The sequence below is a fragment of the Archocentrus centrarchus genome, chromosome 22 (genome assembly GCF_007364275.1).
Source record: "Archocentrus centrarchus isolate MPI-CPG fArcCen1 chromosome 22, fArcCen1, whole genome shotgun sequence".
Taxonomy (NCBI): domain Eukaryota; kingdom Metazoa; phylum Chordata; class Actinopteri; order Cichliformes; family Cichlidae; genus Archocentrus; species Archocentrus centrarchus.
The window spans coordinates 9,165,708-9,193,527 of record NC_044367.1 but is presented as its reverse complement, the minus strand read 5'-3'; the positions used below and the strand labels follow the sequence as shown (position 1 = coordinate 9,193,527).

At 42.6% G+C, this 27,820-nt stretch overlaps 3 protein-coding genes across 5 annotated transcripts; all 3 read left to right on the top strand.

The window, feature by feature from the left end:
• The first annotated feature begins 339 nt into the window (after nt 1-339).
• Nucleotides 340-18,507, top strand: cep170ba (centrosomal protein 170Ba). Of its 3 annotated transcripts, none has more exons than XM_030718898.1 (19): nt 340-536; nt 1,237-1,374; nt 3,551-3,640; nt 4,486-4,564; nt 6,139-6,197; nt 6,642-6,798; nt 9,421-9,549; nt 10,288-10,779; nt 10,853-11,769; nt 11,961-12,080; nt 12,541-12,679; nt 12,793-14,397; nt 15,189-15,435; nt 15,773-15,896; nt 16,377-16,481; nt 16,674-16,762; nt 17,184-17,277; nt 17,377-17,428; nt 17,530-18,507. In XM_030718898.1, exons 2-19 carry the CDS (start codon nt 1,270-1,272, stop codon nt 17,751-17,753), a joined length of 4,827 nt encoding a protein of 1,608 aa, XP_030574758.1. In that variant the 5' UTR covers nt 340-536; nt 1,237-1,269; the 3' UTR covers nt 17,754-18,507. The 3 variants fall into 3 exon arrangements, with proteins under 3 accessions (XP_030574758.1, XP_030574757.1, XP_030574759.1); XM_030718897.1 differs by having other exon boundaries at nt 11,961-12,119; XM_030718899.1 differs by lacking the exon at nt 11,961-12,080.
• A 1,052-nt stretch (nt 18,508-19,559) lies between these two features.
• Nucleotides 19,560-24,406, top strand: pld4 (phospholipase D family member 4). The gene is made up of 11 exons (XM_030718894.1): nt 19,560-19,682; nt 19,826-19,897; nt 19,986-20,140; nt 21,642-21,825; nt 21,931-22,051; nt 22,148-22,275; nt 22,362-22,562; nt 22,738-22,877; nt 22,972-23,137; nt 23,222-23,318; nt 23,407-24,406. The coding sequence occupies exons 2-11, from the start codon at nt 19,847-19,849 to the stop codon at nt 23,607-23,609; spliced, it is 1,446 nt and encodes a 481-aa protein (XP_030574754.1). The 5' UTR covers nt 19,560-19,682; nt 19,826-19,846; the 3' UTR covers nt 23,610-24,406.
• Nucleotides 24,407-25,610: 1,204 nt separating this feature from the next.
• On the top strand, nt 25,611-27,795 carry srp14 (signal recognition particle 14). The gene is made up of 5 exons (XM_030718787.1): nt 25,611-25,737; nt 26,266-26,338; nt 26,441-26,553; nt 26,637-26,669; nt 26,815-27,795. Exons 1-5 carry the CDS (start codon nt 25,714-25,716, stop codon nt 26,902-26,904), a joined length of 333 nt encoding a protein of 110 aa, XP_030574647.1. The 5' UTR covers nt 25,611-25,713; the 3' UTR covers nt 26,905-27,795.
• The last annotated feature ends 25 nt before the right edge of the window (nt 27,796-27,820 follow it).

The following is a 27,820-nucleotide window of genomic DNA, read 5'->3' as shown; positions in this document are numbered from 1 at the left end:
CGGGATAAACAAAGTCCAGTCGGGTAATGAACACAGCCGTAAATCGTCTATAAAAGTGGTGACTCACCTGAGGGGAAAATTGTGCTTTCTTGTACTACGCATGCGCATAGAGGTTCTGATTTTAATAAAAAGCAAGAGATACCATAAATCTCACTTGCACTTACGCTACAATTTCTGAAATGCATTTAAAATGATAGACCTATCCAACAGTATATAAAATAGGCGTGGCCGTCTTTTCTGCACCCGGAATCCGGTCAGAGTGAGAGCTCTTACTTCCCTCTAAGCTCTCGGATAAAAAACACGCTTTTGATGGGACTTGTCAGCTACGTCATCCCGACGGGAGAAGAGGCGTTAGAGGAGAGTTTCGTCCGGTTGTCATTCCCGGAGGGAGGTGAGGGTGTGATCGAAATTTACCTGTCCGTTGTCACCTGGTGAGCTTGTTGTAAGTACGTGTCGGACGGACGCCGAGTTTCACATCTGTTGTGGGCCGATAAACACTGGATTTGCTCGGGAGTAACACGGAGAAGGCTTTAAAGGTGAGTTTTTGTTGGAGGAAAATCGGTGGAGATAGCTTGTTTCGGTCAAGCGTTAGCTCAACAACCTCACCCACAGACTTCCCAACAGCCCCCGTTTTATTAAAAAGACCTTTAGTGGAGAGTTTACGAGAATGTAAGCAGGGTGTAAGTTAAGATATAAACACTAGTTTCTATTTCTTGCCATTAATGGTTAGTTAGCAAAAGTTACAGGAAGTTAAACCTGCGCTGGAAGTTTGAATTGTTAGCCATCATTACCTTACTCCTCACCGGAGCCATTTGCAACAAATTTCCCGGCATGCTTTATTAAACAGACAAAGTTTCTATCTAATATCGCCTTTATTAGATTAAGATATCTGTGTTTGTGACCTGTGTGAGCATACTGTACTGTGTGTCCTGTGCTGTCGAGTGAAAATCTGCCTACAAAATAGGCTCAGAGTGGCTGTTTAATGGTATTACCTCAGTAGTAATAGAGCCAGACACTAGTGGTTGGATAAACAGGTTCCCCCACTGCAGTGGCTATCTAATATTATTTAAAATAAATTTTAAAAATGGATGAAAACTATGAAACAATCAAGGAGAATATATCCTATTAAATGTCAAGAATAAGTACAGCAAATTTCAGATCTCACGATAAAGTGATATGAAGTTTTACAGACAGTTTTTTTTTTTTTTTGATTAAATTATTGTTGTTTTCTCCCAGGATGCTGAGAAGATCGTGACTCGTGGCCCCAACATGAGTGTGACATCATGGTTCCTGGTCAGCAGCTCTGGCATGCGCCACAGGCTGCCACGCGAGATGATCTTCGTCGGCCGGGACGACTGCGAGCTCATGCTGCAGGTGAGTTTCTGCAGAGCGTTCATGTGGCATTACTCTGCAGTGATGCCTAGTCGCATACTGGTCTAAGCGAGTATGCGGCAAACCGGTGGGAGACCTCTGGTATGCATTGGTGCATGAGTGCGTAACCTGGTGACGGTGTCTTCACACAAAGTTGCCCCTGACAGCCTCTCGACCAGTGACAACTAAAGCATTCCCATGTGTTGTTTTTTCCATGCTCTGTCTGCCATAAACATGGTTTCTTTGTGGTCTTTGTGTAATATTCTCCTCCCATTTTCTTCTCACTCTGTATTTAGACCAAAAATGTTGCCTCGGCAGCAGTTGTTTATACTTTCCTTAGTTTGTGTGTTATGCGTGGAAAAGCCCTGCCAACCACAGAGGTCTGTTGGATTGAAAAGTTGCTCATGTCCGCGTTGAGGCGTTGCCGGTTCAAGGCAAAAAACCTCATCTTTTCTCAGGCTGAAATGATGCAGACATTTCTAGTTCTTGGGGTTTCTTCCTGACTTGGCACATAGTCTCCTTTCTGCCCTAAATTGTGTTTAATGCTTAAATGTTTTGGATTTTTTGAGGATAGTGCTGTGCCTTTTTTTTTTCTCCTCCATTGAAATTGGATCTGAAAGTTTACAAGAAGAGAATCTTGTTTGACATGAGGCGCTGATCCAGCTTAAGTGAAATTTTTACCAGACAGCACAATTGAGAGCCTTGCCTTTAAAGTTTGGCCTTTCCACGAGAACTGGTGTTTGATCGGTCTGTATCTCCACGAGAAGTAATTAGACTCTTACAATGACACTGAGTGCATTTTGTTTTCAGTCCAGGGGTTTGTTGTTGTTTCTGAGAGCTAGAGCTCACCCCCCCACCCTCTCTGATAACGGGTGCAAAGGGAAGCTAAGCAATGTGAGTTGAGTTCTGCTCAGTTAAGCTAATCAGCAGATTGATAAACCAATGCTGTAGGCAGTGCTGTATTCACAAGAAGTTATTTTTAAAGTCCACCAAGTGATCAACGCAGACAGTACAGACAGCCTCTGACTGCTGTTTATCCCAGTAAGTGTTTGGTGTGGAGCAGTTTATGACAAGCCTATAAACGGTCCATTCAGTGACAGCGTTAATTTAGCAGACAAGTTTGGCAGTCATCTTCACTCAGTGATTTCTCTGTCAGTGAGGCCCTAATGAGGAGAGAAGAAAAAGTGAGTCAGTCTGAATCACTTGCTTAGCCTGAAGTGAACTGTTGAAGGCACATTTTTGCTCTGGTTAATATGCGCACAAAGACGTCACCATTCAGGGGAGATTTTGGTAGATTTAGGGTGACCAATTAGTTTAATCTACGTGAGAATATAAAGCGCGCTTGTTGGTGAGGGTGTATTGGCACACCCAAAGAGATTTTAGCCAAGCATGAAAGATAATTCCCCCTTTCATTTCCTTCCATCGATCCATTTATCCATCGTTTTAATTTTATTATTTTTTATTTATCCAGGTAAGTCTCATTGAGATTCAAACATTTTGGACATTATTCAGTTCAGGATCGCGGAGGGGGGGGGGCTGTCATAGGGCAAAAGGTGGGGTGCACCCCAGACAAGTTGTCAGTCTGTCACAGGACTAACAGAGACACACAATCATTCACACTCACATTCACACCTACAGTCAATTTAGAATGTTTGCACTGTGTGAGGCAGCGCTCCTAACCACTGCTCCACATCGTGCTTTCAGTTTCCTAATGAAATATTTGTAAGCAGTCTTGTTAATTGGGATTGTATGTACACAAGCATAATAGACATTTTCAGGTGTTTAAAATAACCAGTGTGGCACAGTGGCACTGCTGCCGCCTCGCAGCCAGAATGATCCGGCTCTGTGTGCCGACCGGCAGTGACCTTTTCAGTGTAGAGTTTGCATTTCCTCCCTGTACCTGCGTGGGTGCTCGGTCTTCCTCCCACAGGGTGATTGCTGTAGGTGTGAACACCTCTCAGCTCCAGTTCCCCCACAATCCTGAACTAAATAAGCAGTTAAACTGGCATGATTTCTGTCCTCTAATGTAATACACTCAGTGCCTATGGTGAATATTGCTATAAGCCAGGAAAAGCTTGCTTTGGGGTTTTAATTTAGAATCTTAATGGATGCTCACAACTTTCATGTCATCTAGTGACTATCAACACATTGCGGCTTTTTCTTTACGTTTGTTTCACAGTCTCGAAGCGTGGATAAACAGCACGCTGTCATCAACTACGACCCAAACACAGATGAGCACATGGTGAAGGACCTGGGCAGCTTGAACGGGGTGAGTGGTTCTGTCTTTAGTGTCAGACTGTGTACTTCAGCTTGAGTCAAAAACAATAAAAAAGTCTCTGGTTTCCCTGAAGCCTCGTGTCTCAACTGTAGCAATTCCCTGAGTACAAAAATGAGTCTGTGCGCCAGAGACGGTTGGTAGAACAGTGACAATTGGGATGCTGGATTTTTCCTGCTGGTCTGAGCCCCATCCTCCCCCCCCCTCATATTCTTTCTGTCTCACTCTGTTGCCCTCTCCCCGTACTGCTCTGTTGCCACTTCACTGCACCATTATCCCAATGAAATCCAGAGCTGAGCGGTGGGAGAAACCGTTCATTGTTCTCAGTGTTTCTTTTGGCCTTAGTGACTGCAGCTAAACTAATCAGAGCAGAACAGTTCGAGGTCCTGTAACTGAAATCCTTCCCCAATTACCTTTGTTTAGTCTGTGTAGAATAAGATCTGCTGTTTTGTGCACAGTGTTATCCTTGTTTCTTTACATTTAATCATCTGAAGATAAACAGAGCAACTCCTCTCTAACCGTTCGTTAGTTAAGGGGGAAATTAAACAAATCAATGAACAAATTGCAGCAGCACCGTTGCATGTGTTTCTTTCCACCTGGCCATTAAGTGTTTCACAAAAGCTGACTGACATTGCATAACAACATAATCTCATCAGAGTTTTAACGTGTTGGTGGATTAACTTTCAGTGGGAAAAGGTCTGCTTGCAAAGCACCTTACAGTGTCTGAGTGCATGCCAAGAGGAATTAAAGAGCCTGTCACCTGCGAGTCAGCACATTTCCTTCATGGCGCTCACAGTGAAAATGATGAATTTTACATAATTTTTTTTTCTATTTTGCAGACATTTGTGAACGACCTCAGGATCCCAGACCAGACATATATCACCCTAAAGCTGTCAGATGTCATTCGCTTTGGTTATGATATCCTTTTTTTGTACTTTTGATTTAAAATTTACTCTTTACTTTTACATTTCTATTTGCTTAATCTTCATTGGATTTGTATTATTCATACATGATGTAGAAAACTGAACTTTTCTACATCATGTTTGGCATGCAATACCAGGGGTCAGCAGCAGTTTTTTGGTTTTTTTAAATCACATTTATTACATTTTTCTTTCTCCACTGTGGTCCTTTGCTCTATCGGCATGATAATTTTCTATGGTTTTTCCGCCAGGGTAGTGAACTCACCTGCACCCTTTGACCCAAGAAGAGAAACAATGAATTGTGAAACGTGTGTTAGATAACAGGAGGTTACACTGTTCAGTGTACAGACTCATTTAGAGATGCTTTGTCATTTAAAGTGAATGCACACAGTTGGTGGCATGTGATGGTGTATGTTTCAAAAAGTGGGTCACCACTATAAGTAGATTAGATATGTTAAATACAGTACTGTGGAAAAGTCTCAGGTCACCTCTCATTAATTTATATTTTGCTAGGACACTGGAAAATAGCCGCAGCTATTTATTTAGTTTGTGTAAGGCAAAAACAGAGTTTGTACAATTCTAACGAGCTTGAAAGTCAATATTTGGTGTGACCGCCTTCATTCTTCCACACAGACTGAACCCTCTGAGGCAGCTTTCCTGTCACTGCTTTAAGTAGTCTTCAGGAACAGTTCTCCAGGCTTCTTGAAGGGCATTCAAAGCTCTTCTTTGGATGTTGTGTGGCTTTTGTTCCATTCTCTGCCAAGATGATCCCATACTGCTTCAGTAATGTTGTGGTCCAGGCTTTGGGGAGGACAATCCATAACTGATAGTTTATGTGCTTTTCTATGCAGGTATGCTTTTACTCCATTAGCAGTGTGTTTGTCAGCATTGTCATGCTGAAAAATGAAGCTGCTGCCAATCAAACACTTTTCAGATGGTGTTGCGTGTTATTTTTTTTTTTTGCATTGATAATTCCATCAATTGTGATAAGATCTCCAGCACCACTGGCTGAAGTTCAGCTTCAAACCAGCCTCCGCTCTGTTTTACAGATAGCTGTAGGCACTCACTGCTGACCTCCCGTGCATACTGATGACGATTTGAACCAGAAATTTCATATTTGGATATATCACTTTTTTTTTTTTTCCCCCCCCAGTCCAGTTCTTGGGTGATTTGGCCCACTTCAGCCTTTTCTGTTTCCCTTCCTTAAGAATGGCTTCTTGACAACCACCCTTCCACTGAGACCATTTATGATGAGTGAACAGTAGATGGATCGACTGAGGGGTCAGGTGCATCACTCAGGTCCTGTGTCAGGTCTTTGGTGTTTTGTTTTTTTCTTATTTCATAAGAACATCTGCTCATCTGCTGTACTTTTATTATTTGTATTTATTTATTTTAAGAGAACACTGCACACCAGGCTTTAATATTTCTTATGCATTAATGATTCAGAGATCAGAGTCAAGTGGTTTAACAAAAAAAAAAAAAAAATTCCTCTGAAAATGGTCGGGTACAAGCCTAATACCTAGTTGTTTAAAAAATATATAGATTACTTGTTTTCTTTAACTCCTTCTGTACATACGCACGTGTATATCCTGGAGAAGAGTCAGCACAAGGTCCCAGAGGAAGCGCTTAAAGTAAGTAAGAGTAAGCAGCCTGCTCTTTTTTTTTTTTTGTCTTCAGTACTCTGCTGTCTTTAAGGAGAAATGCTTGCTGTAGATCCCTACTGAGAAAAATAAAGTAGACTATTCATTATTTTGTTTTAATAATAAGTTAAAATAGTCAGTCATCCCAGTCCCACTACTACATGACCTATAAGTAATCAGTCCTTTTGATTTTTATATTAAATTGTGGCTTATTGCTGTCACTTAAAAGTCAACAGTCATTTCTACATGTTGAAATATGCTAGTTATTGCAGATGAGTTCAAATAAAATGATGCATGTGTAAGATTTAGAAGCTAAAACTTGAGCCTCTGGCAGTTATTCTTCCTTACAGTGTGGATATCTCAGTTACAGCTGTACTGATTGTTGGCGGAAGGTTTTTCACATCCTGCTTCCCTCCTGTCTCTGTATGTGTGCAGCATGAGAAGTACACAAGCCAGTTGCAGCTTAGTATAAAAGCCCTGGAGGCCAAGGCCAAGGAAAGACTGCAGCTCCAGAACTCAGAGAAGAGCAAAGACTCTTCTTCCACTGTCAAACTGCAGGACAAAGCCGAGCGTAAAGCCCACTCTCTCACAGGTAAATACTTCTGTTCACACATTCTCCAGCAGAGCAGCTGTGTGCATTAGCAGGAAGGCAGCAGGTTTTATGATAACACAAGTAGGTAAATTGTTCTGGCTGCATGAGAGAAACCGTTTTAAATGAAGTGGATTTGAATAGCCTCGTCACACACCCACACACACAAGGAAGAGGAAGTCTCCTTGAGTCTCCATGTGCTTGCATGACTTTGGCCATAGATCCCTTGATAGGGTGACTGGCTTCTCTCATTAAGGGCTTCCCTGCTGTGGGATTAGGATGCCATGTAGAGAGGCTGAAGCTACAATCCCGTGGCATCAGTGCAGCAGTAGATCTTGACATCCCGGAGTTGCCAGAGTAAGTATATATGAGTAAGGGTTTTGCAGACAAGCAGAGGGGTAAAAAGTTAAGGACAAACAGTCTTATCTCTGTCAGACATGCCTAACTGCTGACTGCCAAGCACCCCAATGGTGGTTCAGCACGTGCTGTAGAATTAGAAAGGTCTGTAGGTTTTTAGTCCCAGTTTGGCACTTCTGTGCATGTAGCTCGTGGCAGATCTGTCACTGCTTACTGCTTGCATCCTCTTTGCTCTGACATGCACTTAGTAAATTATTTTACTCTATATGCAACAGTGGAACACTCAGGGCACTGTTAGGGTAGGCATTTTATGAATGAAGCGTATTCACAGTGATGAAACGTTTTTCCAGCTGCAGTTAATCTAGCAATTCTTGTGCTTTCTGCTCCATAATCAGCCCTTTGAGCTTAGAAGGAAAACTACAACCGGTGCCTAAAATAGCACTTTTCCAGCACATGCCTCGTGTTCCTCAGAGTGCCCCATAAATGTGTGAGTGAGCTACAGGACTTTGGGAAACATTTTGGTAGCTCTGTGTTTCACTTTGGAGCGGCGTGTGATTCTGATGCCTGCAGCTACGAGTTCATTATTTTATTGCAAGAAACCTTTCAGTGCAAACTCCATATTTACTAGTTGCTATGCAGTTACTGGCTGCACTCAGAGTAGCCTGTGCTGGTGTGAGCCAGTGAGATAATGAAACTATCCTCGGCTGTCATGCATAACTACAGCCACAGTCAGATAAGTAACACACTTGTTAAAGTCGCCACTTTTTGTTCATTTTCAGTTTGTTTGATGTAGGAATGTATTTTCCTCTCAGTGTGGCTGAGCTTGCATATCTCTGACTTCATTCATGCAAATGCATTCTCTCTGGCTGTTTGTTTAAGGCCTTGATGTATTATTTTGCCTACTGTGGACGGGATGTCTTTTATTAGGTTTGTTTTGTGTGCGTTTCCTTTTAAGTCCAACATGCCTTGGAGGAAAAAAAAAAGACAACTGTTTGTATCTTTTTGTGTGCTCGTTTTCCCCCGCAGCTGTACAGGATGTGGAGTGACTCCGATCCTCCAGCTGTCTGCAGCACAGGACACTTCACTTGTACAGTGTGTGACTCAGTCAGGCCTACATCACTGTGCCAGGACTCAGGGCTGTTTAATATTGAGTAAAAAGAGGGCAAGAAATGAACAGTCCTGTGTTCCCACAGATTGCTCTTATTGTGACTTCTTTTTTCAAGTTTACACACACAACTAATCTAATAAGTTGTAAGAATAACTAAAACAAAAATTCACTTATTTTTTTTTTTAAAGTTTGCAGCTTTTTAACTAGCTCCAAATGCTCGTTCTACCTTCCTGTCTGTGCACACTTTCAGATGCCTTTGCTGTTTGATCAAATAATACATTTAGCATAACTGCTCACTGTACTGAAGCTGTTATGCTCACACGTGTTTTCTTTAGCTAAAAGGGGAGGATTAACTAAGTGGAAAGGAATCGGTAACATGCCCCTCTGCCTCTTTGGTCACTGTGTTGATGTCTTATTGTGCGTGTCCAAGGCAACAGTGCTGCTGATGCTTGGGATTGTGTAGCCACATGAAACTCAAAAGAGCTTGTTTATCCTATCTATCAGGCCAAACAGCGGCTTCTAGATTATCTGATTAGTATAGGCTGGCTGGCATGTGTGGACTAGCATGCCAGGTTATACGGCAAGTCTCACTAAAGACCATTTCAGATGCATCATCAGCAAAATTAGCCATAACCTAACTGGCCTCAAATTTAAGGGAGTACGTACAGAGGTCAACAGAGTGCCACAATCTACAAAAAGCCTTTAGTTGCTCTGGTTAGCGTTGATCCTGCACTGATTTATTTATTTATTTTTTTTCTTTGAAGATTAGGATTAGGTGTGTTGTCCTCACACGAGGAGGATTAATGTTTTGGTGGTTTGTGAGATACATCTGGTATCACAGTTTGACCCCCACTACTCTCTCTGTGTCATGGGAATGTGTGGGAGCTGTGAAACATCCAAAGGCTGCTCACAGTGTAAGACTTTCCCTCTGAGCTCCAGTGTTGTGTAACATTTTATTGTTGCAACATCAAACACAATACTGTTTTGTCATGTGACTAATCAACTTATTGGATTATAAAACTAAGAGGTGGTTTAAATTCACATCTTTGTTTGGCTCTTTCTTTGTTCCTGCCATTCCTGCCCCTGCTTTTTTTAGTATATGTACCTGATGGTGTTTGTCGGTCTGTTTTTGTGTCTGTTTGTGGGCATTTGCCTGCTAGCTGCCACAGATTCTCCGATATCCAAGCCCACACCTCTGTATGGGCAGCCATCCTGGTGGGGAGAGGATGAAGACCCAGCCAACAAAAAGCAGAACAGAGGTGGAAAATTGCCAGAGAAGGACTGTCCAGGTCAGCGAATGTATCTTATATTTCCATATGCATGTACTGTCAACTCGTTTCATTTGGTGTGTGCTTTCAGAAGTGTTTGCCTTTAAAAGAAAAATATATTTTATATTACTGAGTTATGTATTGGATAGTCCCATATTTGTGAATTAGATTCAAATTGGCTATGTTTTTTTTTGTTTTTTTGTGGCACTGCTATCTGATGGTCTTTGTGGGTCACTGAGCGATAGATGGTGTTAAGCCCAAGGCAGGTCCCTGGCTGTCAGATGTTCACTGATAGCCAGGCCAAACCATGCCAGGCCAGTGGGCAGAGCCTGTCTGCCTCATGATGGATTATGACCATGTAAGCTGATGAAGGGGGGGAGGGATGGTGATTGTTCTCCTCACGTTGCCCATACTGAAACCGATTATTCCCACTCAGCTACCCTCCACTGGACTCTGAACTCTTAAAGTGATATTTGGCCACACCCAGCTGGCATCCAAAGACCAACCAGATGATGTTTTCTCAGCCTACTGTCTGGAACCTTCATGTTATTTATGGCTCTTATTTTCAGGAATTATTTGGCAGTGATGGCTTAACAGATTCCGTTAATTTTTAGTTCCTTTAAGTTTGAGTTACTTGGCAATAATTGTGACATGTCTAATATTATTTAGTGGACTGAGAGTATTATATAGCACCACCACTAAAGCTTTTTGCATACTGTATATGAGTATTTATTGTCCTCATCTCCTTATTGACAACAGAGCCTGCTAAAGATGACTCCAGATATGAGTTCAACGGTTCTCTGCCAGATAGTCAGTCTAAGACCATCTTCTCCTACCGCCGGGAGCCCAGTTACTTTGAGATCCCGACGAAGGAGTTCCAGCAGCGTTCTACCAAGAAACCTGAGTCACAGGTTCATGAGATTCCAACAAAGGACACCTCAGATCCCACTCAGTGCATCCCCTCCACACCCACACCTCCTGTGGTTCAGAGCCACGCGTCCTTCACCATCGAATTTGACGAATGCACGCCAGGTAAAATGAAAATCAAGGACCATGTGACCAAGTTTTCTTTCCGCCAGCGTAAGCAACCTTCCACAGAGGTTGTTACCACACCTACTGAAGTGATGTCAGCAGAGAGTAAAGTTGCTGACTGGCTAGTCCAAAGCAGCGCTAGCATGATGGGAAAAGGGTCACAAGATGAAGACGTGTGTAGCATAAATAGCGACCCATCGCTTCTGAAGACCACAAAGGGTGAGTCCCTGATACACTGTTTACGTTGGCTTTGATGGAATATTGTGTTAACTTGTTGTCCTTCCATCATCAGCAAACTACCCTGAAGATGGCTGTCAAAGTGATTCAGGGCACCCAGCAATCAATGGAAATGACTTTCTCCACTCAGAACCTCAGGATTCTCCACAAGCCTTAAGAGCTTCACCACCGCAACGGTTTCTCTCTCCTGACTCTGTGGAAACGGTGTCCAGCTCTCCACCAGAGTCTCAGTCCCTTTCTAGTGTTGGTAAGGCTGAGCCTCAACAAGCTTTTGTTATAGAATTCTTTGACAACCAGAGAAAAAAGCGCTCCCAGTCCTTCATCAATAATGCTGCCCCACCAGAACCCTCCGGCCTCAGGCCCCAGCTGGAGAAAGCAAAGAAGAGCTCAAGTTCGACTGGGGAGAGACAAGTCACAGCTCCATCCTCCACTACTACTCCCCCAACCCAACGGTACACTATCCCTCTGAAGGACCCTGCTTCCACGGGCCCCCAGAGAGCTGGCTCTCTACGAAGGGAAAAGACTGAAGACCGGATCAGCACCAGCTTTTCGTCCCGCTCATCCTCATCTGTGTCTGTAAGACCCTTTAGCAGCGTGGGCCGCAAATCTAAGCTCGCCCAGGAGTTTACTGCTGAATTACTGAAACAAGCAAAGGAGATCTCTTCTGCCACCTGGGAGAAAAAGACTGCAGCTTCTAAAGCAGGGCCAGGGGTGGTGTCACAGTCTGACCAAAGAACCGCCAGCCCTCCTCAATCTGATGCTCATTTCCAGCCTCAAACTTCCTCACCAATTCATAAGCCTGTCCCCCTCAAGGCCCCTGTTATGCCCTCAATATCTCAAAGTGTTGAAGTTAGGAGCCCCACAAGCCCCAGAAATGAAGAGGACGACAGTCTGAGTGACGCGGGAACCTACACCATTGAAACAGATGTTCACGATAAAGAGCTGGAAGAGGCACGGAGCAAGATTGACCAGGCAAGTTGTTCTATGTGATTTCTGTTCATTTGAAAGAAAAGTTGCTTAAAGGAAATAAAATGGCTTCGCCAATCACCAGTCTCCTCTGTTTCTCGGAGCAAAGTCCTGGTGAGAATGTGCGCCATTAACATTAGCAGTCCCACTTTCTCCAGTCGTGCACTTATCCACTTGCAATGCTTTGTTCCTGACAGGTGTTTGGTGTTGTTGAGAGCCCAGAGCGAACGAACCTGAGTGAAGCAGAAACCTCATCAGCATTTAGGCCCGTTATTGTTCAGGGCAGGGAGCAGCATAGGCAGAGTAGCTGTGGGGAGGTGAGGCCAGCTCCAGAGCAGGGACAGTGTCTGGTAAAGGTAAACCTTCCTGCTCAGGGTGGAGTGATGAATGATTAGATAACTGATCATTTTAATGCCATAATGATTATTTGTAGTCAGTAAGCCTTAAGTGTCTGATTGCACAAATTGGGATGTAATGGTACCTTGATTTGCCGCCTTGGTATTTCCTCTCTGTTTGTGGTGTGTCTACTTTGATTTGGGCAGTTGCCTTTTCTTTCCTCACAGGCTCTGGGTTCTTCATTGTTTGGGTTTTTTTCTTCCTAACCAAATTAAAGAAAAACAAAACAGGTTTTGAAATAACTGTTATAGTGCGCACTCATTCTTGAAACAGATTGCTCTTTTGGAAGTTATAATAACTTGATCTAAGAGAATCATATTTGTAACTGTTTTTGTTATCATTTTTAACAACGATGAATAAGTTGTATGTTATCTTTTACAGGTTCAGTCAGCAGGTGCAGTCTTACAGGGGGCTCCTAAGTGGATGTCTTGCTGGGCCAGCTTGGCAGACAGCTACGCAGAATCGGGCCCCTCGGCTGGACTCTTTGACATCCGTTCCCAGATGGGACTGTCAGAAGGGGGTAAGCCACCTAACGAGACATTGCTCTATTTGAAATGATAATGAGACGCCCTGATGAATATGAATGATATTCAGCTTCTGTGGTTAATATGCATTAAAACTGTTCTACTTCAGCACAAGGCACGATCATCCACAAGGCTACGCTCAACCAAAGCCATGACAGCACAGCCTCGGATGTTTCAAGAGTTCAGCGCGGCCTGCCGCTGACGTCTCCAGGGGAGAAGAGTGACATTCCAGCTCCCAGCATTCATGTTCATTATGACCCAAATTCAACATTTGATGTAGGAGATAATAGCTTGGTGACCCCTGGTTCTCAAGATGGCATTCACAGGCTAACTGTGCAGGATGACGTAGAGCCTGACAGCCTGAGTGATGCCAGCAAATCAGATGATGGGTCCATTGTAGAGCAGAAGAGGAAGCCGCTGTCAGACCAAGAGGTAAAGCAAAATGAGGACAAGCGCAAACTTCCAGCCAAGTCTACATCTTTTTACATTGGGTCAGAGGAGGAGGCAGCGCCCAAGGCTGGCACTCCTAAGGTTGAGAGGAAACAGGTAACCAAAACTTTCTCAACAGCCACTCTGACCAAACAGAGAGGCAGTGAGGACTCTGAAAGACTCAAACCCATTGTATCAGCTCCTGTACTGGGCCAGGGGACACAGAGGTCACAGGGTAAAGAAGCATCTTCATTAATCAGACAGGAGAGTTTCACCAAAGAGCGGCCTAGCAGCGCCAGACTGCCTAACATCTCTAGCCAGCCTGCTCAGAGAGATTTAAACCCTGAATTATTACAGAGAGCCAATACCCAGGACACTCATTCTTTTCTTAAAGAGACTGAAGATGTTCTGGCTGTACTGGAGGCCAAACTCCAATCAGGACAAACCAGTACTCCATCTCCCATTATGGACTCTCTTTCTGGGGAGTCTGATGTGGATACATCCAGCACAGTCAGCCAACACAGCAGTAAGACAAAGCCAAGCACACTGGCAACAAAAGTCAGTGTCAGTGGCCTCCAGAGAGAGAGGTCTTCAGCTAGCCTCACGAGTCAGGACTCAAATCACCAGTCATCAGAAAAGCACCGTTCTCAGGAAGCAGAAAGGAGCAACAAGGCTGAGCCTTTGAGGAGGCCAGTTGGATTAAGGCGTAGTGTGGGAAAACGTGGCTCCACAGACCTAAGTGATGACCATCAGAGCTTACCTTACTCTGATCAGGAGTCAAACAACAAACACACACGCAAATACACCATTCCCCTTCAGAAGGAAGACGCCAAGAGCTCTAAAGTGTCCCAGGCGTTGAGTCGTGCCAACAGCTTGTCAGCCCCAAGACCCACCAGGACGTCCATGCTGCGCCGGGCTCGCCTTGGAGAGGCCTCTGACAACGAGGGCACAGAGACGGATAAGTTGTACCAGGAGGCCAGCAACGCCCCAGCTAAGCAGCCCCAGGAAGCCAAGAAACTCTCCAGGCTGGATATGCTGGCCATGCCTCGTAAACGGACAAACTCGTTCAACACGACCAGTGACAATGAGGCTTCCTCCACCCCACAGTGGACAGGCAGAAGCACAGGATTTTCCAACCGCAGCGCAGAGCTGGGTGGCAGCTCCACCCGAAGGGCCTCTGGTCCAGGGCCAAAGCCTGTAGAAAGGCCACAGAAGGCAGCACTCAACAGAACTCCAATCACCCGTGTACGCTCTAGCAGTGCCAAATATGCCAGCAGCACAGCGAGTGAGTATAGTACCGGCACACACACACACACACACACAGTTTCTTCTGTTTCAAGTGTAAAACATCATCTGTCATAAAAATGAACTCAGGTTTAGTCAAACCAGCACTGTGGAAATGAAATGCCTTTTGCATCTGAATTGGAAGGATAAAGTGTGCCAGTCATGTCAGTGAATTGGTTTGAAGCCTTTATAGGCCTCGGGTCATATAATTGATGTCTCAGTTTGTGCACTTTTTTTCCCCCATCAACCCAAAGCTGTGTGGGAAGGAAACTAACACTAATAATACTGCAGTGTTCAATATCCTCCTTCTGCACAGTGTACACTCATTGAAGATTATAATACTGCTTTTATATGCAGTTGTGCTTTGAGAGTGTATTGTGGCCATAATGAGGATTACTGGTCCTGTACTTAACAAAATATGTATCACATTACACATCAGATTATTATTTTGGGGTTTTTTTGTTGTTTTTTTTACTAATTTGTTCTTCTCTGTGCTCAGCTGCTGTACTGTGGAAGTCTAGTGCTCTTTTTTTTTTTTAGTTTGGTTCTTGTCCTAAAAATAAAAAAAAACAGTAAATAAGTTAGAAATGCAGCCATGAAGATTTCCACAGCATCATGTCTGTCTCTTGTTCTGGGAAATGTTTTGGGGTTTCCATTTAAAAATACTCACTGGTGGTGTTTTTTGGTGTTTTTATTTCTTGGTGGTATTCTTTCATGGCATCTTTCTTTCTCTCCCCTTTTTATCTTATCCACTCTCATTTTCCAAAACTCAAACCAATTCACAAAACCAAGGCTCTAGGAGACGACAGAAAGGCTCTGACTATACCTCTACCTCAGATGAGGAGTACGACTCAAACCAGAGCACTCCTAAACACAAACGCTCCCAACCTTTCCTAGCCTCTAATAGCCCACGCAATCCGGTTCGGCCGCAGCCGATCGTTGCCCTGCGTCCGAAACACTGCAGCAGAGATTCTGAAGAGGAGACCCACGAGGGAGACGCCTTCCACAACTGGTCCAGCCACAGTGCTGAGATTGCACGGTAATAAATATCACACTGGGGTTTTCTGGTGTTGATACTTATGTTTAATGTATAGCCTTATTAACAAAGGCATCCAGTTTTAAGCATTTGTTAGCAGCATGCTTTTTTCAGATAAGGTATCCAAAACCACAGTAGATAAGATGATAATTTTGTCTGCTCAAATGGTTCATTTACTGCATTGGAAAACGAAACTTGAGTATATTTTGTTGTACGTTGCTTCTAATTTCCTGCAAAAATATCTGTATTGACTTTGTTGCAGAGAATTGGTTTAAAAGCAGGAATTCTTCAATTCAGTACAAGTGTATATATATATTTATTTATTGTTTTTTGTGTAAAGCTTGAGTCAAGATCTGGCCAAAGACTTGGCCATCTTAGCCAGAGAGATCCATGATGTAGCAGGTGATGGAGATCCTGAAGTGGAGTGCAGTGCACCAGACTCCACAGCAACTTCTTACGAACAGGTACCATTATTACCTTAATCTTAAAGGGACAGAGTGGGGTCATTCTTGACTGCAGCTATGTGTAAATATGTACTGTTATATTTTTAATTTAATAAAACTGTTTCCTCCTGTGGATTTGTCTACTTCTACAAGGAAGTGGCCAAAAATTAAAGTTATGAGGCTATTTATATTAGTCCCAAACTGATGGTGAAAACAGCTCACTCGATGGAGATGGTTCTCGTTATCTCCTTTTTGCATAGTTACAGTAAAAATTTCTGATGTGTTTATCTGTTATGGATGCAGGAAAACACAAATGGAGCCATTTAAAAAATATATATTCCTGTATAAAATATAATGAAGTCATAAATGAGCCACTTTGTGGTTTTTTTTTTTTTAGCTGCTAAACGCAAATCTCAGTGTGAACAATTTGACTCAAGTTGAAGACATAGACAATGTAATTTTATTGAAAGAGAATTATGTTTCTATTTTTATTTAAAAAAGGATCTTAATCAGCGTATTCCAGAGGCTAACAACTACCGGAAAGCATCCAGGGAACCTGAGCAGAGCCGGAGTGACCGTGAAGAGAACTCCAGGTGCAGAGAGGAGGTCAGACACAATTCATTTCAGGTTAATTTATATAGCAGCAAATCACAACAGTCGCCTCAAGGTGCTTTATATTGTAAGGTAAAGACCCTGCAATAATTACAGAGAACATGTGCTGCTGCTTCACTTCTCTTTTATCTCTCCTGCTGTAATATGAGATCGTTATAAAGTGTTTTATCCCCCCGCCCCCCGCAGGGTGTTGTGGATACCTCGATGCTGAATCCAGTGTCTCAAGTCATAGTGGCTATCAGAGAAAACACGGAGCAACTTGCCGACAAAATGAAGTAAGATTATAAAAAGAGCAGACATCATGAACAGTTAAATAAACTGATCTGGCTTTGATGGAGGAACTTTATTGATCGTGTCTGACAGCCAGACTGCAGTGAGCGTCTACTCTGATTTAATTACCGTAACTTAGTGAGTCAGCTCACAGACAGATTGTCTGACAGTGTGCGACCGGGAGCAGAGATCTAATCTATGTAAATCAGACAGATGAAAAAATAGTTTCCACTGTCACATGTAGCCACAGGTTCTCTTTTCCTGGTCTTTATTTGGTAATGTGTAGGACATTAAACACAAGTTATGGCATACTTTGATTTGATCAATTTTGCAAAATGATTGGTTTCGAGGTTCTGTAAGAGGACCCAGAGTACATCAGGAGTTTCAGACGCAGAAATGTTGACTGAGAGACGTCTCTGCTCACAGGGTACTGTTCCAGGACAGAATGGATATCTGGGAGGAAATTGAGGCAAAAGTTAATTCTGAGAACAACGTCCCTGTTGTAAAAACTTCCAACAAGGTTAGTGCCTATATATATATTTTTTTTTTTAATAAATCAGTCTAAATGTATGCTAGTAAATAATGCATGTTTGAGCTAAGGTAGATGTCTGTATTTCAGGAAATCACATCTATCTTGAAAGAACTCAGGAGAGTTCAGAGACAACTTGAGGGTGAGTCATTCTGACACTTTAGAAACTATTTAAATATTTTTATAGCATTTATTGTAGCTAATAACTCATTTATCTATTTTTTTTTTCCTCCCCTAATTCAGTCATTAACACAGTCATGGAACCCAGCTGGCAGCCTGGAGCTACCAAGACCTCAGCCACTGCAGTTTCTTCCTCATCTGGAGTCCGGTCTACTAGACCTTCTTCCTCACGAGATTGGAGAACGGTGCACTCTGTTTTCAAACGCGGCGGTGGCCCGCGGCCCAGCGAGAGCATCAGGAGAGCAGCTGTGACCCCGGACGATGTCAGAGAGGGGTATTTGGTCTGAGATCTGGCACAAATGCAGTTTCCACTGGTGCTGAACTTCTGCTGTAAGCTGCAAACACCCAGGTGCCAGACCATTGTGCACAAAAGGAAACAAAGAGGAGGGAAGTGAGACTTTATTCACTGAAGTCTGTCCTCCTGCACATGCAAACCTACACACTACTGCACTATGAGCAACACAGACACACCCCTGTGTGATGTAGCACACTGAGGAGGGGAGGCCTGTACATGAGCTGGCGATTGAAAGAAGTGCTCATAAGGCCACAATGCTGTACTTGATTCTGTATGTTACAGATTGTCCTCAGTGTTGTGACCAGCACAGGTGGATTTGTTTTTTTTTTTTAAAAGATCATCATAATTAGGTGCCCAGTGAAAACCATCCTGAGCATAATCATCTCAGGGAAGTCTTTGAATACATCAAATATGTGCGTTTAGTGACAAATCAGCATTATTGAGGAAATGTTTTTTTCCAACTGAGCTTATGACTTGCATGTGTTTGTATACTGCATTTCTTTAAACCTTTGTCCCCCATGTTTTTGTCTTTTGTTTGCCTCCTTCCTCTTTGTGGAATAGAAAGGAAAATGTATTTTTTAGGGGATTTTTTTGTGAGACACTGGTATTTTGTAACTGACACAGCATGACTGTTGGAGTGGGTTAGTTGCATCATGTGCCAGACAAGTTTCTTAGTAATACACAGTTGCTACAAGCCAATTTTATGTGCATTCTGGTACCATTTACCCCCCCCCCCCCCCCCCCCCCCCCCCCCCCCCCCCCTTAGCAGATACATTTTTGTTCAACAAAGGGTGGAAAAATCCCTTCAGGAATGTGCAATCTAAATGGTTAGTCACCAAGTTATCACAAACTCAAATGGCCGCAGCTTTCAAGCATTCCTTGTTTTTCATTTTTGTGTCAAACACATTTGGGAGCAAATTCGACTCCAAGGTTTGGTCAGAGACAATCATCAAATGAGGATGAGGAATGTGTCTTTATCTGTGTTTCTGCACAACACGTGATTGTTCTTAAATCACATGAAAAGTGATATTATTTATGAAACTGTAAAATCTTTATTATTAGCAGCCCAACTTCCTGTTATGTGTATGTAAATGTCTAAAGATGTCTGTGCAGCCTACCGATTACCTCTCAGTCTTGTCTTTTGCACTAAGGTAGTACAGCCTTATACCTTTCAAGCTGAAATGCTGCAAACTGAAAGCTTTGACTGTCCCGTGAAAGAATGTAAGAATCTGATGCTGACACAGGAGGCTGAAGCAGGGAACTCCAGCAAGTTTTTCTTTTCCTCTTCCCAGCCTGGACCGGACACATGATGGTAACTGGGAAGTACCTAAAAATGCTGCTGGGATAAAGTTTCATGCAGCCGAGTACAGTGGTTGTTTACAAACTCCAGTAAAATTTGATTTTTTTTTTTTTTTTTTTTTTTTTGCCCCAATTCTCAACCTGCTGCTGCTATTCATCTTCTGTGAGATAGTATTTCTACTTCACTTTAGTCCCACACAGTCCGAGAGCTGAAGTTTAAAATGTGTCAAATTTGCATCCCCAGTTTTTGGATCTTCAGTTTCTGTTTCCTTCTGAGCCCGAATGATTTGGCTGTAATTTGATAGCTGTTATTTATGTTTATTTTGTTTAAGGTGTCAGATGATAATTTTTCTTCAAATAAATGTGATCAGTGAACCTGTCTTGCTTTTTTTTTTTTTTTTTTTTTGTCCTCTGTTGTATTCGCTTACTACACTTACCCCCACCAACACACCCCAACCCTGGTAAATAACTGGCCTGAAAACCTGAAATGAAAGTGAAAATGGGAACTGCGCTGTGATTATATTCTGCATCAGATGTCACTTCAGCTCATTTTCGGGGAAGAAAAGAATCAAGTTGACTTTGAACTCTTTAACTGGAGCAAAAGCGGCTGCGTCTGTTTTCTGTAAGTTTCTTTTCATTGGTCATATTCTGGCACTGAAACCATTTCAGCTGAAATAATGATGCTCTGGTTAGAGCTGCTCAGACCTCAAAGGGTTGTTTTTCTTGTGCCCGAGACAATAACTGCATGCTTTTGATCTTCAACAGGCGAGCAGCTGAAAGGGGGAAATGAGCTCCTCGTACAGCAGCCTTACTGACAGTAATGGCTCAAACAAAAGGGTAGGAAGCATCAAACATTAAGCAGACTGTTTGCTCTGTTTTGTTTGTTTGTTTCAAACTCTCATCCTCTCAAACTTCACGTTGTCAGACCACCTGCGTAACACTAGTTGTGATTTTGGCCTGCCTGACGGTCGTGGGGATTTTGCTCGCCATCGCTGTGCTGGAGAGACCACCGCCCCCCAAAGATCATGACACGTTACCAGAGGACGCTGATTGGGGTAATTTCTCTATCGATCAGTGCAGGTAATAATCCAGTAATTACATAAGTATCAGAAAATGTCTGTTTCTGTTCTTATTGAATATCTGATCACCCGGTCCCGCTATTTGCTTAAAATGTGAAAATGAACGACTTAAACTGTGTGTGGGCTATGAAGAAGGCACGCAAGTCTTTATTGTGGCCATATTTGTAAAGCTGCGCGCTGTAAACCTCATGTGGTCGCGGGTAGGTGCGCAAAAACGTTTTTACGCACAACGCAAGTGCTTGCGGAAAAAATCACCACGGTCAGTTTTCCTCGTTGCGTGAAGAGATTTAAGAGGTCGGGTGGTCTCTTTATGGGGGATCCCTCGTCATTCTCCCCCACATTTTGATTGGCTCTAGCTTTCAAAGGTCAACACTGCAGGACAGACACTTCAGAGCTTTGGCTGTGAAAAAAATTAATGGGGAAGACTGTGATCACGTGTCACCTGTAACAGGGAAATTTTCAGCTCCCCTCAAAGTCAAAAGCTGCTTCACTGCAATATAATAGAAACTACCACAAAGAAAAGGAAGCACGGCAACAATAAAGGCCGTGAAACTATTTAACTAGGTGAAGTCGGTGGAAGGCGGTTCTGTTTTTTGTTTTTTTCTGTTTTTTTACTAGTATTCATTTTTGCCTCTGTTATTATTTTTCAATTTTTTTCATGGGTGAGAATAGATGGAAATGAACCAGTGTCTGTGGGACTAAAGAGAAAACATGGGGCTCCAAATGAGAAGAGCCAGCCTATGGATGCATCCTGAGAGATAATTAGCAGATACATCATCAGATGAAACAATGAACAGTTCTGACAGTTGCTGTGATGGAACATTAGCTTCAAACATCAGCTTTCTTTTGAGTTGGAGAAAGTTGGAAAAATGGCATTCAAATAAAATGCAGTAGAAATACTTGAAGTAATCATTTTCTGTATGACTCACATTGTTGTGCAGGAATTTTGGCACACTCTTCTTTATGGCGTTACTTCAGTTCAGTGAGGTTTGTGGGTATTTGTTTATACACAGCTGTTAAAGTCCCACTACAGCTTTTCAGTCTGGACTCAGCCAAGCTTTAGCTGTCAGAGTTTATTGTTGACTCAGTAACTAAACATACCATGACTGGATGAGTGCTTCAAAATGTGACTCAAAATTCTTCAGCTGTTAAGATTTTTTTTTTTCTGTATCAAAGTGAGGCCAATGATGAAAATTGATACTTTGTAAATATGTTTTGTGCTAGTCAATTTGACATCCAGCCCCAGATCTTCTTCAAATAGTCGGATATATCAGTGTGTGTGATGTGCAATTACATCCTCTTGAAGAAAAGAAGGCTGCTTTTGTGATGTCCTCATTTTAGGCTGTAAATTGTATAGCAAAGAAATTACCGGTGAGGTCACTAAATCAGCTCATCCAAAGACACATCTGTAAGCGGAAAGATTAAAAATGAGTTCCTCCCAAATATTTCCAGTTCAGCTTCCAGAGAATTCCCTCAGCGGATGTCTTTGTTTTATCCCTCAGCATGGCCCTTGTGGAGAGCATTCCCGAACAAATGAAATACAAAGACAACGTAACATTCGGGATCCCTCTGGAACGGGTCTGGAACGATCTTATCTCGGTGGCAACAAACCAAGTGGATGTGGTGTCTTTCTACTGGACGTTAACTGGGGAAGACATCAATGTCAACTCTTCCTCGGATGTGCCTGTGAGTTATCAACTGCAGTGGGTAGTAATGCTGCTCACACTCATTAAAACATTCCTCCAAATCTTTGTTGCACACGTTCTACTGCTGTCATTGTGTCCTTGGCAGGGAAGGAACATCCTGAAAGAACTTCAAGAGTTGCCCTCCAGGAATGTGACAGTCCGAGTGGTGACCAGCGTTCCCAGTGTCAAAACAAACTCCACAGATTTAGAGATCTTAAAACAAAAAGGTCTGCTTTCTCCCGCTGACACGGAACATTCCCCCAAGTCGCTGACTGAATCACGCCACCTTTCCCTCAACTCTCATCTCCTCTGTCTACCTGTAGGAGTTCATGTGAGGAAGGTGAACTTTGGCCGCCTTACAAGCGGCGTCCTCCACAGCAAGTTCTGGATCGTTGATAGGAGACACGTGTTTATTGGAAGTGCCAACATGGACTGGAGGGCTCTAACACAGGTGAAAGCTTAAATTATGCAATTAAATGTCCATTATTTTGAAATGTTAAAACTCTGTTAAATTTAATAATTTACTTTTAACTGTAGGTGAAGGAACTAGGCGTGGTGATCTACAACTGTTCCACTCTTGCGAAGGACCTCCATAAGATCTTCCAGTCCTACTGGGTGATGGGACAATCCAACAGCTCCTTGCCACAGCCATGGCCTGCAAAGTATGACACAAACATCAACAAACACCACCCCCTGCTGGTGAAAGAGGATAATGTCACCAGCAGGCTGTATGTGGCAGTAAGTTCCTTAAGTTTCAGTTCCTTTTTACAGGATACAGTTTGTTTTATTGATGGAGAAGGGGCTGTAGTCTCCAATTACAATCACATTTTCAGCCAGAACAGCTATCAAAAAATCATAAAGGCCCAGACTTATGAATCAAATTCTCTTCTTGATTTCTTCTGTTTCACCCCAGGCTTCTCCACCACCTTTCTGTCCTCCATCGAGGACTCAAGACCTGGATGCTATTCTCTCCATCATCTATGAGGCTCAACAATATATTGATGTAGCTGTCATGGAGTACTTCCCCACCACGCGCTTTGACAAGCCTCAGAGGTTAACCTAACGCTCCACAGAAAATACTCCACATTCATAATGCATATGGTTTTTCTGTTTTCCTCACGCTGATATCTCTGCTTTCGTTTAACAGATACTGGCCGGTCATTGAGGATGCCATTAAGACGGCCGCATTCGAGAGGAGAGTAAATATCAGGATGCTGATCAGCTGTGGGCGGGATTCTGATCCAGACATGCTGCCGTTTCTTCAGTCTCTAGCCTCACTCGACTCTTCTCAGCAGCATATCAGCATCCAGATAGTAAGACACCACGTGGAATACATGAATCTCCTTCAAGGTCGTTATGGCTGTTTTTTCTTAAAATTTGTCCACGTCCTTTTTCAGAAACTGTACATCGTGCCTGTTGCAAACCAGTCCGATATCCCATTTTCCAGAGTCAACCACAATAAATACATGGTGACTGATAAAGTAGCCTATATTGGTGAGAAACACGGTTATTCCATAAATTTTTTGTTGCTCTAAGTCAGATGATGAGATTATTGACCTAATAACGCTCTACTGCTACCTAGGTACCTCTAACTGGTCAGGAGACTACTTTCTCACCACAGCTGGAGTGGGCCTGGTGGTTTACCAGCATGCATTTCAACCTGAATTGAAGAACGAGACCCTGCACAGCCAGCTGAAGGCAGTATTTGACAGAGATTGGCATTCAGAGTTCGCTGTGCTCCTGGATGACCTGGGGCACCACCCAGACTGTTCACTATCAAGATGACTGAAGCTCTGTTATGACTCTTAAGTGCATTTCATGACATTCAAACCCCTGTTGGGACACGCTGTCATTTCCTGTTTTTATGTGACCTTTTTTTGATGAGGTAGTTGCGAAGAAGGATATTTTTAAATGAATCCGTCACATGTGTTGACTAACATACCAAATGTGTCATGTGCACAAGTGATCATCCAGTGTTGAGCTGGCTGTTACCGCACAGTAATTAAGTACATTTTAATGTTTTGCTTAATACGTGAACATCCATGAGATTTTTTTATTCACTCTCTCGCTGATTGAATGGGGGTGGCCTTTGCCACAGCCCGCTGTAATACTGACTTTAACAGTAACATTGATCAAAACAGCTCTGCAAAACCGTATGTACACCTGGTGGTCCGATCAGGTAGGGCAAGTCATCAAAGTGGCTGAGAAATCCGCTGACTTTTGCCAACATAGTAATATTGGTTTAACATGCTTACACAACCCCGGAGTCACAGACAAAGCCAGTGAAAACTGCAGCCGTGCAGTAAGAATCTCATCTTTGTTTCTGATGTGTTACATGGATGATCCCCCCCTGTGTGCTTGTGTCTGGAATTGTTCAGTTTGTTGGTTGATTTTTGAATTAGTTTGCACTGTATATGTTTGCACCCCACGTGTTACATGTGCTGGTAGATGTGGGGTGCAAAACTGTGAAGCCTTCCTTTATGGGGAAGAGATCTTGAACTGTAGGATAACTTCCCCTGGGGTACTGCTTGGAGTGCTGTGAGGCAGTTGTTTGCATAAAGAAAAGTCTAATAAAGATATTGTGGGAGGAAAAAAAAAAAGAATCATACTAGCAATCTTGCTTTTTGGGAATCATGACTTCCCTTAAATTGAAACATCAGAAAAAACAAAAAAAACTGCTGCAGTCATTGTTCAACTACATAACTTACACTGATGCAGACTTGCACAGCATTATTTTGCTAATAGAAGACACGATCTACCTTATTTCTTCCAAAATTCATGGATTCCTGTGTTTATAGCACCTTCTAAATAGCTTAAAGCAAGTAGAATTCCGTATTTCAGTAAAATAAAATGCAATATGAAAAGACAAAGTTGCTCAGTGAGGTAAAATTCACATAAGAAAGGAGCACAGTCAAAGAGAAAAAAATGAAGGCACTTCATAAATGAAAATCTTAAACAAGTTTAGGTATTCTGATGGATTTCCTATCCTTTCTTGTAGCAGCTGAGCTGGAACAGTTGTTAAAGGAAGTTTTCCGAGGCTTTTCCAGTAAGTTGTGGACAGTATCTAAGAGGCATAATTCATCTCCCTTGTATTTTATTCTATTTATATAGTCACAACAGTTGCTTCAAGACACTTTATCCTCTATTGTAAGGTAAGGACACAATATCAGCATATAACATTAGCAATAACACAATATTTGGAAGAACATCCCAACAATCAGACAATCGCCCTTGAACAGCACTTGGTGACAGTGGTGAGGATGAACTACCTTTCAGCAGGAAGCGACCTCTGTCAGAACCAGATTCAGGGAGGGACAGTCATCTGCTGCAACTGGTTAGGGAGTGAGGGGAAGGACAAAAGTTAATAGTGGCATATATGTCTGAGTGCATCTTGGAGAGGTCCCCAGCAGGCTGAGGCAAATTAAGGGAGGGTTCCGGGTCACCTGATCCAACTCTACTTTTTCATAAATTTCAAAATTAAAGTATTGAGCCTAATCTTAGAGACCGTACCTGTCTTCTGAATCCAAGCTGGGAGCTGGTTCCACAGGAGAGGACCCTGACAGCTGAAGGCTCTGCCTCCCATTCAACTTTTGGAAACTCTATGGAAACATAAATAAGCCTCCAGTTGGAGAGTGCAGTGCTTTATGTCGAATGTCGAATGAAGTAATAGAGATTAGCGTACAAATGTTTTCTTTAAAAATTTCTGTTCTTACCAAGGGGTGTTTGAGTTCCTGCTATTCCCCTCCCGAACAGGGGGTGGCAGTGTGGCGTCAAGCACAGAGGTGAGGAGGGCGCAAGGAGGGGCTTCGCCTTATGCAGTAGGCTACGTGTGCTTCACTGCAGTTTAGCTTGGGGTTAGTGAGCGACTACTACAACTGGAGTCAGTATCATGGTGCTGCTTGAAAATGATTCGGTAAGAACAAAAATACATGGTTAATAACTTGGTCTGTTGTTGAGGGTTATTATAAACTAAAAGCAGACATTGCATTCTTTAGCTGTCGGCTAAGCTAGCTTGCTAATAGCCTCAGCCTTAGAGACGCTAGCAGGCAGATTGAGATTAGCATCTAGCTTTGAAGCTAAGGCTGGTTTAGACTTTAAAGTTGCTGTGCTTTCTGGCATAATTAAAACCGAAACGTTTGATTAATATTACCAGAAAGGCAGCCAGGGATCTCATCTCCCGCCAAGGCCAATTCACCTAATTTAAACCGGTTCTTCCTCCACCCACGCTTCACCGTTTCACCAAGTGTAAAGAAATTACGTTGTGTAGTTTTTACATAATCTTAGTTTCATTGCTCATTTGAGACTGCATTCAGAGGGTTATGGGAAAGGCTGTTAAATATGTTACAGCTTATTCAGAAATCTATCAGGAGAGCAATATTATACACAGCTGACCAGCTGTCTGTCTGACTGCACTCACTGATTTTTGCCTCCTGTTGTCCAGTTTCTCACGGAGCTCACACGGCTCTTTCAGAAGTGCAGAACATCAGGCAGTGTTGTCATCACACTAAAGAAGTGTAAGTAGGTTTCTCTTAAGTGACACGAGAGCTGGATTTACTTTTTCATATATATATTTATTTATATTTAAGCAGTTTTAATGAAGTCTTTCATGCTTCCAGATGATGGTAGAACCAAACCGGTGCCCAGAAAGGGCCACACGGAGTCTTTTGAACCCGCAGACAACAAATGTCTCCTCAGAGCATCTGATGGCAAGAAGAAAATTAGCACAGTGGTATGCTGGCTTGGCTTTAAGATTTAAATCTTGTCCCCACCCCTTGTGGGCTGTAAATTATAATTTTTCATTTATAATTTCAGGTCAGCACCAAAGAAGTAATCAAGTTTCAGATGGTAGGTTGAGCTAGTTTTTATATAGTGAGCTCTTAATGTGAAGTTTCTCTTGATCAATTCTTTTTGATATTCATGAAAACTGTCATATTTTACTTAATCTTTGCCTCTTTTATAAATCCACCATTTGTACCTCTGTCCTTTTCAGGCGTACTCTAACCTGCTCAGAGCTCATATGGATGGACTTAAGAAGAAAGACAAGAAAAGCAAAAGCAAGAAAACCAAAGCCACCCAATGAGCAAGAGACTCTTTAAGACCACCTTGGGTACCTAAACTGGCTTGTATTATCTGAGGGGAATGGGAGAGGGCTCCATGTGATCTGCAGCCCCAGTCTGATTTCTTCCCATTTATTTGAGGCCTCAAGAGCCCACCCGGTGACTGCTTTGATATTTTGCCAATGTTTGCATGGTAACGTCTCATCCCTGACTGTTCAGTGCCATTTGGAACAGAAAGCTGAGGATTTCTCATTCAGTATAAAGCAAGCCAGCTTTTCTGCTTCGGGACCAGGATCTCAACAGCTACGCTGCCTCTGGAGCCTAATCCATGGAGCCCAGTGATTAACAGCCCTTCACTCTATTTAATTGTTAGTTTATTTATGTTACCAGCTAAAAATCAGAGTTGTGTTGGCACATTCTAATTCCACTGTCTTTAGAAGCATGTTGCATTTTTCTTTTTTCATTAAATTTCAGTCTGAGTTCACACAGAACTAATTTTTTTTTTTTTTTTTGGAGGGGGGGCAAATTTCACTGTACTGTATTTAATTTTTTTTTATTATGTCTTTACAGGCATAATTAATATAGTAAGCCTCTTGTTTTTACATACCCCTGTTAAACTGGCTGTCTTAAATATTTAAACACCAATATGTACTTTACAGCATCAGTTAATATTCTCAGTGATGTCATGATTTAGTTTAGTAGTGCAAAAAAAAAAGCTGCAGATTTATTGAATTGCATGTTTTAGTTATGAATACAGAGAGGGGTATTGGCTGTAATTCAGATGCCAGTATATTTTTTTTTTAATCACTATTACAAAGCAGCTTTGACTGCAGCCAGAATATTTTTTTCTACCCATTTGTGTTTGTCCTATTGTGATACCCGAGTCCTGCTCTCACAGCAGAGGACGGCAAGCAGAAATTAAATTCAGAAATAAAGTGC

Excerpts from the sequence above, each read along its gene's own strand:
- cep170ba (XM_030718897.1), top strand. The coding sequence starts at position 1,270 with ATGAGTGTGACATCATGGTTCCTGGTCAGCAGCTCTGGCATGCGCCAC. Across the intron at positions 4,565-6,138 it reads TGTCATTCGCTTTGGTTATG|ATACGCACGTGTATATCCTG; the intron begins ATATCCTTTTTT and ends CTCCTTCTGTAC. Across the intron at positions 9,550-10,287 it reads GCCAGAGAAGGACTGTCCAG|AGCCTGCTAAAGATGACTCC; the intron begins GTCAGCGAATGT and ends TATTGACAACAG.
- srp14 (XM_030718787.1), top strand. The coding sequence starts at position 25,714 with ATGGTGCTGCTTGAAAATGATTCG. Across the intron at positions 25,738-26,265 it reads TGCTGCTTGAAAATGATTCG|TTTCTCACGGAGCTCACACG; the intron begins GTAAGAACAAAA and ends CCTGTTGTCCAG. Across the intron at positions 26,554-26,636 it reads AGAAGAAAATTAGCACAGTG|GTCAGCACCAAAGAAGTAAT; the intron begins GTATGCTGGCTT and ends TTATAATTTCAG.
- pld4 (XM_030718894.1), top strand. The coding sequence starts at position 19,847 with ATGAGCTCCTCGTACAGCAGCCTTACTGACAGTAATGGCTCAAACAAA. Across the intron at positions 21,826-21,930 it reads ACTCTTCCTCGGATGTGCCT|GGAAGGAACATCCTGAAAGA; the intron begins GTGAGTTATCAA and ends TGTCCTTGGCAG. Across the intron at positions 22,563-22,737 it reads CCAGCAGGCTGTATGTGGCA|GCTTCTCCACCACCTTTCTG; the intron begins GTAAGTTCCTTA and ends GTTTCACCCCAG.